Source organism: Asparagus officinalis, chromosome 6 (genome assembly GCF_001876935.1).
Source record: "Asparagus officinalis chromosome 6, Aspof.V1, whole genome shotgun sequence".
Lineage (NCBI taxonomy): Eukaryota > Viridiplantae > Streptophyta > Magnoliopsida > Asparagales > Asparagaceae > Asparagus > Asparagus officinalis.
In genome coordinates this window covers 42,215,810-42,227,182 of record NC_033799.1, presented here as the reverse complement: position 1 = coordinate 42,227,182, position 11,373 = coordinate 42,215,810, and the positions used below count along the sequence as shown (strand labels likewise).

General features: G+C 39.9%; 1 protein-coding gene across 1 annotated transcript; it reads left to right on the top strand.

Annotated features, from left to right (window-relative positions):
• LOC109846096 lies at nucleotides 7,490–9,397 on the top strand. The gene is made up of 2 exons (XM_020415321.1): nucleotides 7,490–8,440; nucleotides 8,597–9,397. The coding sequence occupies exons 1-2, from the start codon at nucleotides 7,490–7,492 to the stop codon at nucleotides 9,395–9,397; spliced, it is 1,752 nt and encodes a 583-aa protein (XP_020270910.1).

The following is an 11,373-nucleotide window of genomic DNA, read 5'->3' as shown; positions in this document are numbered from 1 at the left end:
GGAAACTCACCACTTCCACCTCACCCTCTCACTTTCCGAAATTCCACTATTCCCACTTCTCATCTTTCACCCCTCACCTCGACCAACACCACCTGTGTCCTACCTTTCCCCCTACGATCATCGATCTTCCCGTCCACGTCACTGTCCACCTCAATGAGCAGTGAGTCACTTTTCTCTTCCTCCTTTCAGTTATTTACACACATTGGGGACAATGTGCGATTCAAGCATGGAGGAGTAGGGCTTGTCGAAATGATGTTTCATGTCTTTCATGTATATTTTGGTGTGTACTACTGTTTGCAACCCTCTCAACACGTACACCTTTGATTTCACTTGCCCCATTGTTAGATCAAAAATCTCTATTTCATGTCCAGTTGGTTATGATGTCATCTGTCCAAGTTCCAATTCGCCCATACTTGACTCTAGACATAGGAATAGATAGGAATGGCTTTTGGCTTTATCCATCTAATTAGTATCTAGGCTTCTTTGGTGACTTAGACTACTTTTTGGTTACTGGAGAAACACTCGGTCTTGTAAAAAAAGGGTCCTAAAGTCTGTTGCACCGAGTACCTGGCACCACACCCTCACAAGTATAGTTGTCACATCGGTAGGTGTTAATTATGATGGGATCTTCACAAAAAATTGCAAGGAAACCGAGTGCTCCTTTGAGACCTTAAGTAGGAAATGTATGGCCCATGTATGATGAGATATGTGTCGGTCACGAGGAGATTTGGGGAATCAACTAAAAAAAGAGTTTCTGCCATACCATTATTCCAACGTTTATAAGTCGAGTCACTTGCACTAACGTACGGAACACCTACAAATGCATTCTTTTCAACTTTATACATGAGAGGAGATTTCTGTTTTGACTTTGGGCCGAGTGAAATGATGTTGCACATGAACTTGAGTCTAGTGGATGCTCCTGTGCTTATTTGATATCTCCGTTGTCATTTCTTTGAATTTGTGTCCTCTTGTGTGTGTTTCCATCTGTTTTGCTTGAGGACAAGCAATAGATCAAGCATGGGGGAGTTGATAAACATGAATATTTTCCATCTTTTGACTATGTTTCGCCCCCGATTTCTTGTTATTTTATGTGATTTTCTTATGTTTTAGCCCTATTTAGCTCCCTTGTTCTTGTTTATTGCTCTCTTTGTGTATTGTGTAGGAAACATTGGAGCTAAGCATGGCTTTGGAGCTAAGAAGGAGTCAAGGAATGTATGGTAAGAGGCTACACGGTCTCCTAGTGTCCAACAACACCAGAGAGTTGAAGTGTAGAAGAGTAACCAGAAGGAACAGAGCAACAAAGCTGAACACGACCTAGCCGTGTTGATCTACACGACCGTGTTGGAAGTCAGCATTCAGTTTCTCACACGATCTTAAAAGATTTGATGATTATTATCAGTTAAGAAATCTTTTCTAGACTTTAAAAAGGACGTCTGGAGATATCTGAGAGAGGGCGTTTGGCTGGAGATTTTTTCTTTTTTTTTCTTTCTTCCTCCTTTCCCTATCTTTCAACAATTCTTAGTTTAGGTCTTCTTTTGATTTGTAATCTGCTGGTTGTGGAGAATTGTGTTCAACATCTCAACTTCGACATTATGGTTTATTTTTCTAATCTATCTTGTTTTTTGGTTTACAATTATGATCTTATACATTGTCATCATGTTTCCTACTCCATTTACGTGTGAGTAATCATTTTTCTAGGATTGAATTAGGTTCGACTATGGTTGTGAATCGATGAATTGACTTTGTTGTTATCGCTAACCGTTCGATTCACATTATTCAATTACTAGTATCTGATTGCTTAAGGTTAATTCAAGTGGCCACAGATTTGACCCATTTAGGATGTTAATTTGTACTAAAAGGTTAAATTGACGCCGAAAAATAGTAATCGAACGGGAACTGATTAATCATGAAAGTAGAATAATGATTCTCGGGAACGTAAGGGACTAACGTGAACTTAATGAGTTTAATTTAGTTCAGCACCATGAAAATAGGTTTTTGGACTGAATTAGGCATGACTTTTAGTTGTCGAAAAAGGCTAATAGTTATCATAGGTTAGTCGTTCCTAATGAATTGAGCGGTTCGATAACGATTGATTAATATGTTGATTCAAACCATAGTTGAAACCGAAGTTCGATCCTAGATTCTTTTAATTGAGTGAATCCGCTGTTGATACTAACCAGTACATTCATTATTTTTCTATCATTACAACCAAACCTCCTAATACGATTGGTTTAGATAGCCATAAACAGTGAAAATCAATAATTAACAACGAAGTCTCTGAGGATACGATCTTGATCGCTACAACGATATCCGTGCACTTGCGGATTTGGGTGATCAAGTTTTTGGCGCCACTGCCGGGGACTTTGGCATTGTTAATATTGACCAATTTCATTGTTTGGCAAGACTAGACTTTTTCTTTCTTTCTTTTTAAATTTTTTCATTTGACTTGTTCCTTTGTTTTCTTTGTTAGACCCTAGAGGGGGGGTGATTAGGGTCTTATGCTAATCTAATCCGATTAAATACCAATTAAAAAACTAATTATCAAGTTATCCTAGCAAGTATAAAATACAACAAGATATGTGAGCTAGGATAAACAATATGAACAAGGGATATATCCTAGCAATGAGATATACTATGAGTTATATGCAAGGATATGAAACTAAGGGTGATATAAACATAAATAAGATAAACAAGATAGTGGATAATATGAACTAAGAGTAAATTACAATGGAGATATAAAATATGAGCATGAATATAAATGAACGCCAAAGCATACTCAAACACACTATATGATCACGGAGTTCAGACCTTCCGTCCTACGTCTCCGCTCCCCACTCCCGGGGAGAAATCCACTATCACGACCGGGTTTTCTACGCTCACCCGAATAACGTTTACAACCACACAGTGTCGGTTTTCAATGCTCACCGAACAACGTTCACTCCTCACACTCGGTTTCTAGTTCACCGAAAATTTCACAACACTCTACGGTTTCTAGCTCACCGAAAACCTAACAACACTCACAATGTAACAAATATAAATTTGTTCTCTACAATAGGTGAGAACTCAATTAAGCACAACTCAATGTTACAATCTCTCACAACCCTAATATACTATGTATGCAAATACAATAAGCTCAATGTGGGTGGGTGTAACAATGAGTAAAATGAAATCTAGCTCAAATAGCAAACTAGCAATAATTAATATATGATAAATCAATAATGAAATTGCTAGGGAAAAGAGTTAGAAAACTTCTCTATAAACACAAAGAAGAGGATGAAGAGGATTGAGAATGAATCCCTCAATCTGCAGTGAGAACTTCCTCTTTTGTAAACAGAAACCCAATCTTAAACAAACAGTAAAACCCTAAACCCTTGTTTAAAAACTTTGTTTAAAACTCTTCTTTTTTTCACTTGAAAAGAGATCAGCAATTGGGTATTTATACCCTCTCAAGATCTCAACAAAAACCCCAAACGTGATGCAAACTCCTCTTTGTAACAGCAAACCCCAAAAACAAACTAAACAAACTCAAACCCTTGTTTAAAACTTTCTTAAACTTGTTTTTAAAACTCTCTTAATCAATTTGAAAAGACATCAGCAATGGGGTATATATAGGAAGAGGAAATATCAGCAAAAACCCCAAACAAAATGACCAAAAGGCCCAAACCAGAAAATCTGCAACGGCTAGAAAAATAGCCGTTGGGAGACCTGACAACGATTCGGTCGACCGAAAAAATGATTCGGTCGACCGACCCGAAAATCCGGTCGACCGCGAACAACCTTGAAAATCCAGAAAACAAGCGGAGCCATCATCGGTCGACCGGCGCGGTCGACCGATATAGAAATCGAAATTTCGGTCGACCGTACCGGTCGACCGTACCGGTCGACCGAAAACTGACATCCCAGAAAAACAAAGCTGATTTTAAAACACTGTTTAAAAATATCAAATAAATTCAGAAAAATGTAAAACTTTGGGGAATGATTGTAGACATGATAATAAACATGCTACAATGACTGGTTTCGAAAAAGGACTTTATATATATATATATACTAAGAAACTAATAAATGTGTGTGTGAATATAATATTGAGCTTAGAGTATATAACACACATAATATAAACCTATACTAAATATACCCAAGCTTGATCTTGATCTTCATTGAAGCTCAACTTGGTACACATGCTGTAACAACCTTCAACTTTGGATACCACTGTTTTAGAATTTGATCCAACAAGTTCACGTTGTAAGCACAAATCCAGAACTGAACCCCTTACTTACAAGATCACATCCATGTTATGCATATTTTTTTCCTACTGGAATATAATATAGCGAGCCTACTTTGTTGGAACCTTAATTAATTAACTAATAAGTGATTAAGGGAAGAGGGTAACGTGATAGTTATCCGGCTTAACAATTAAGAGTAGGTTTGTGTGCTGTATCTGTTTTTATGCAAAAAAGAAGAGAGGCATGACACTTAGTCCACTTTGGAGGCTTTAGCACTTTGTTGACCCAACGGCCAACGTCTACAAAAGACAAAGCAAGCATGATTTAATGATTTTTCATTTGCCAGCAAAGTCTTGTTTTGCTAGTGCAATTGGTTTGAAATTTGAGGTTTATATATTGCCTTCAGTCCAATTACGATGCTATGCATGATTGATACATGGGTTTAGAAATTAATGCCACGTTCACATGTAGCTTCCACCTTTTTGACATAACTCCCATCACTAAAAGTTAATGAACTTTGGCAGGCCATATTTTTTTTTCTATTCCATCATGAAACTCACGGGAATAAAAGTGCATGAGAGGTCAATTTCATGTATATTTAATGTCACTTGAAGTATGAATAAAAATTTGCTAGCCTTGCTCCTTTTAGAAAGTCACAACCCAAAAGCGATTGCTGAAAACCTCACCATCAGTGCCTAAGTCCCACTATTCACCTATTTATGACCCCTTATAAATCTCTTCTCACGGGAAAAAAAAAAAACAGAAGAGAAAGAGAGAGAGAGAGAGAGAAAAGAAGAGAAGACGGATGGGAGATTGGCTAATTGAGAGGAAAACCGGGTACTAGGAAAAGGAACGGATAGGGATCAAAATTTTCAGAGTTTAAATTTTAGGCAAGCATTTTTGTCTTGCTTAATATTTTCGTTTATGATCTCATTGCATAGTATTCTATCATTTTGAGTTCTCTAAGAATTTGTTCTTATTATTATTATGCAAGCATAATTTCCTCTTTAAAATTTTTGTCAATATTAGTTTCCATGTTACATAATTATTGTGGGTTAAGTTTGTATGCCAAAATTTATGTAAGCATTTTTATTTTAGATAATGATATTTTTCTAACAAGAAAATGAATAAATTTTCAAAAATTCGGATACTATTTTTATTATTCAATTTGGCCAAATTTAGAAAAATTATATATTTTCGGGTTATTTTCCAAACCCCTCCTTCTAATAAATCTTGTTAGTCTAGAAATCAGAACTTAAGTATACTGCTGCAACAATAAACTTCACATGTATGTGCTTAGCTTAGTGGTCACAAGACTTGGATCCTAAGCCATTGGTTATGAGTTCGAACCCATAAGCTTTCATTTTTACAAAAATATATATTTTTAGTTCGGTCTGAACTTGAACCCGAACCAGTTTAAACCGAACCCGAACTTAAGTTCAGACTAGACCCGAACCCAGACTGACCTAAACCAGAACCCCTACAGTCTGCATACCAGACCCGAACCAGTTATGAATCAGACCAGAACCGACACTGAACCAAACTAGAATTGAATCTAAACCAGATCCGATTGAACCCAAACCGATCTGACTGAACCAAAAATCCAAACCAGACAGTACAAATTTCCCAGAAATGAATTCTGAACCAGACCAGACTAAATTTTACTATAACCCCAAACCGATCTGACTGAACCAAAAATCCAAACCAGACAGTACAAATTTCCCAGAACGAATTCTGAACCAGACTTGACCAAATTTTACTATAACCACTCTGGAACAAATTTTACTATATGTTCCAAGTCTTTATAGATGGAAGCTTTACATTTACATATAAATTTGTTAACTATAGACCAGCTATTGATTTTAGAGATCACCTGAAAGGTCATTAGTAGACTAAAATCAGTTTATACATCTAGTATTTATTTTGTCTGATATTGTGGTTGACATGAATGACTTTATGAAAAATTGTTACTTAATCACCTAGTTGTTATCCAATAGGAGAGACTGTGCATGAAGACGACTCCTGTTAAAAATATGATTTATAAGCGTGCTTTCATAGCATGGCTATGCTCTCGATATCTATATCCTGATATGAGATTTCCTTGGCTATTATTATTATAGCATCGACTAGACGGTGCACACATTCTTGATTGGACATGTTCTTGGTTCACGGTTATTTTTCATAGTTTTACAGAAGTCGTTCCACAGTAACCTTGTGGTTAGTGCACAACATTTCATGCACAGTCAATAAAAGTTTAACTGACAAACATGGGGTTTATAAAGGGGAATTGGATGGAGAATATAAAGTGTATATAAGTGGTTCACGTGCATACTGATATGAAATGATAAGGCCTGTACATACTGATTTGATAAATGATAAGGCCAATGGTCAATACAATACTTGTCGCCGTATTCCCGGGATGTTTTACGGGAAAGCCGATTTATATACATGATATCATTCTCCTCTAATTCAAATAACATATAAATTAAAATAATATATTTATGTGCCTTGTGGTAGACTTTGTTTGATATTTATGATGAGTATTTTTCTTATTTCACCTCGAATTTAGATTTCATATTTTTATTTATACTTGTCACATACACTTACACGAGCACAATTTCCTCATTTTACATGCTTGCTGGGAGTTTTCTGACTCCTCTGGGGTTTGCTCGCCCCAGATTCGGGAACCATTCTTTCTTCGCAGGACCGTGAGTATTTCGAGGGGCAGGCTCAGCAACAGTGATCACTTGTTGTTATATCAATTCTCTACTTCCCTTGTATTAGGTAGTTACATCGTTATGAGACTTGTCATGTAATAAACTTTGGCATTTCAGACTATAATGTATTGATCCTCTTTCCTAATTTGGAAGTTGAGGACATGTAAGAGAACTTTGTCTTGTTCTGATTTCTTTATCTATCAATTTCCCTTTGTTATCTTAGTTACATGCTCTATGTAGTAGTTCTTGTAGGCAATATATCTGTATACAGGATAATTCAGAGGCGTGAATGTGACCGAATGGTTGCATTGCCGGCCGAGTCACGTCCTAAAATATTTTATTTTGGTACTGGGGAGTGACAAGGTTTTTAGTGGTATCAGAGCCAGGTTTAGCAATTTTTGTCTCATCCTGTATACAAGAAAAACTAAGATTAGACAACAAGATAGAGCATGTATAGAATAGGTTCCTTCCTTTTCAGAATTTTGTCCTTTGACTCCCAATACCCTGATTCTCAAGTCCTAATCTTAACAAATCTTATTTTAGGTGATCACTATGGCCCCAAGACGTCGACCCTCTACTCCAGTTGTCCCTGAGGGAAATCAAGCCGATCAGGCTGATCTTGCAGAAGCAATTAGGGAGCTAGTAGCTCATAATCGCCAGAGGGATGGGCACCATCAGGTTGCCAGGTCGGCTAATGTGTCTGATTTTCGGAAGCTCAACCCTCAACACTTTGCTGGGACTGAAGGCGGATATGAGGCCGAGATGTGGTTGCAGACCATGGATCGCTTATTAAGGGCAGCAAAAATACCAGATGAAGACCGAGTAGATATTGTGCAGCTACAGCTCGTTAATGTAGCAAGGACCTGGTGGGACGCAGAGGAGGAGAAGCTGCCTCAGCCAATTTCGTGGGAGACATTTCGGGAGAGTTTCCTAGAGACATTTTTTCCAAAGACATCTCGTCTTGATATGCAGAGGCAATTTGCAATGCTGAGACAGCGAGCTAATACTGTAGATGAGTATGCAGCCGAATTTGCCAAGCTCAGCCGGTTTGCTCCGGGGATGATATCAAATGAGGTGGATAAGGGACAAAGGTTTATGCAGGGTCTAAATTTTGAGATCCAGACTCAGATTTACAGTCAGAAGGGGGTAGATACCTATGCTGATGTCCTAGAGGCAGCTCAAAAAGCAGAACAACTAATTGGGATCATGAACTCGGTGAGGAGAGGGGCTAACAAGCGTCATGCAGGACAGACCTCGGGGAGTAACCAGCAGAAACCTCAGACGGGAGGAGCACCAGCCAAGCGCCAACAGACAGGAACTTCGAGACCAGCTCCACAACCAACCAACATGGTTTGCCATTATTGTAAAAAGCCGGGGCACTTGATGAAGGATTGTTGGAAAGCTAATGGGTTGTGCTTAATATGTGGGGCAGCAGATCATCAGCTTACCACTTGTCCTAGTAGAAGAGTTCCAGGAGGAGCTTCAGGTGGAGCGATAGTACCCGTAGGTCAGACTAGACAGGGTGGACAACAGTGGAGGCCGTCCTTACCTACCCAACAACAGATGTTCCGAGGACATCAGAGGGGTCAATAATTTCAAGGCCCGAGACTGTGGAGAGGTCCTCATTTTCAGCACTCATACCAGCCGCAATATCAACAGAGGCGCCCAGGGCAATACGATCAACAAGCTCAGCAGCAGCAGAGACAAGGTCAGGTTTTGACACTTACTGCTGAGCAGGCAGACACATCTGGTGATGTAGTCACAGGTACCATTTTGGTTTATTCAGTCCCTGCATTTACCCTATTTGATTCTGGGGCATCGCATTGTTTTATATCTGCTCAGTTCATTGCACGACACACTATACCATGTGATAAATTAGATGCAAGCTGGAATATCCATACTGGTAGTGGGGTGTTAACATCTAGTAGGGAGTGTAAGAAATGCCCAGTGGTAGTTTGTGGTAGGGAGCTATTTGCAGACTTGTTGGTAATTGACACTAATAGGTTCGATGTTATTTTGGGAATGGACTGGCTCTATAACTTCTACGCGACGATCGACTGCCGACGCAGAAGTGTAGTGTTCAAGATACCAGATCACCCAGACTTTGAATTCATGAGTGGTAGCAAAGTGATGGAGCATCCAGAGTATCGAGCTGGCGTGGAGGGAGTATTAACTTGCATAGAGGTTGAGGAGAAGCCTATACCAGAAATTGTCAAGGAGTTCCTTGATGTTTTTCCTAATGAGTTGCCGGGTCTGCCACCAGATAGAGATATAGAGTTCGTCATTGATCTTATTCCAGGGGTTTCACCTATCTCAAAACCACCTTATCGAATGCCGATAGCAGATTTAGAGGAGTTGCGGAAGCAGGTCCAGGAGTATTTGGATAAGCAATTTATCAGGCTTAGTACTTCACCCTGGGGGGCACCTATGGTGTTAGTGCCAAAGCCGGATGGTAGCTGAAGAATGTGTATTGACTACAGAGAGTTAAATCGGGTTACCATCAAAAATAAATACCCTATTCCCAGGATTGATGATCTTTTTGATCAGCTTGGAGAGGCTAGGGTATTTTCTAAGCTGGACCTCAGATCAGGCTATCATCAGCTGAAGGTGAGGAAGGAAGATATACCCAAGACTGCATTTCGCACACGGTACGGGCATTATGAGTTCCTAGTGATGCCATTCGGAGTAACAAATGCTCCTTCTACATTTACGAGTTTGATGAATAAGGTGTTTTCACAATATCTCGACCAGTTCGTGGTGGTGTTCATCAATGACATTCTTGTATACTCTAAGACCAAGGATGATCATGCAGAGCATCTACAGACGGTGTTGGAAATCCTGCGGAAGGAAAAACTTTATGGAAAATTAAACAAGTGTGAGTTTTGGCTGGAGCAAGTGTCCTTTCTGGGGCACGTAATTTCAGGAGCAGGTGTCTCTGTGGACCCAAAGAAGGTAGATGCAGTGTTGAGGTTGGATCCTCCTACATCTGTGACAGAAGTACGGAGTTTCTTGGGGATGGCTGGATACTATAGGAAATTCATAAAAGATTTCGCTAAGATTGCAGGACCACTTACTAGGCTGATTCGAAAGGAGGTAAAGTTTGTGTGGGCTCCAGAATGCCAAGCAGCATTTGAGGAGTTAAGGAAGAAATTGACAACAGCACCAGTTTTGACAATTCCCGATGAGTTAGGAGGATTTGTAGTACACATGGATGCTTCTGGTTTGGGTTTGGGTTGTGTTCTGATGCAACATGGAAAGGTAGTAGCTTACGCATCTAGGCAGTTGAAGACACATGAGAGGAACTACCCGGTTCATGATCTGGAATTGGCGGCAGTTATTTTTGCATTAAAGCTTTGGCGGCACTATCTTTTAGGGCAGAGAGTGGAGGTGTACACAGATCATAAAAGCTTAAAGTATATCTTCACTCAAAAGGAGCTCAACATGAGACAACGCCGGTGGTTAGAGCTTATGGCGGATTATGATCTTGATTTACAATATCACCCGGGACAAGTTAATGTGGTACCCGATCATTTGAGCAGGAAGCCTGTGGCGATGAGACTCACTAGACAGCGGGAGTTGCTAGCTGAGTTTTGGAGGATGAACATGGGGGTTATATTGCCTGGAGAAGGGAGACAGTTGATGAGTTTACATTTACAGTCAACTCTGGTGGATCGGATCAAGGCTACTCAGTTTGAGGATGCTCGGTACCAAAAATTCAAGAAACAAGTGGAGTCTGGAGAGAGAACTGATTTACAGATACATGAGGATGGATCCTTGAGATTCCGTGGTAGGTTGTGTGTGCCTAAGGGTAGTGTTAGGAGAGGGCTTTTAGAGGATGCGCACAGTTCAGTGCTTTCTATTCATCCAGGAGGCACGAAGATGTATCGAGATTTGAGAGAGTATTACTGGTGGCCAGGAATGAAGATGGAGATAGCTCGATTTGTGTCCAAATGCCTAATATGTCAGCAGGTGAAGGTTGAGCATCAAAGGACAGCTGGGTTATTACAGCCCCTTCCTATTCCTGAGTGGAAGTGGGAACATGTTACGATGGATTTTGTCACAGCTCTACCGAGAAGCCAGAAGGGAAACAACGCTATATGGGTAGTAGTAGATCGACTCACCAAGTCGGCTCGTTTCATACCATTTCGAGTTGGAGAGACGACGGAGAGTTTAGCCCAGCTGTACATGAGGGAGATAGTACGCTTGCATGGGGTACCAGTTAGTATTGTTTCTGATAGAGACACGCGATTCTTATCACACTTTTGGAGGAGTTTGCAACAGTGTCTTGGGACTAGACTAAGTTACAGCACGGCTTACCATCCTCAGACAGATGGACAATCAGAGAGGACCATCCAGATTTTGGAGGACATGTTGCGGGCATGCATGCTGGATTTCAAGGGCTCTTGGGAAGATCACTTACACTTGGTGGAGTTTTC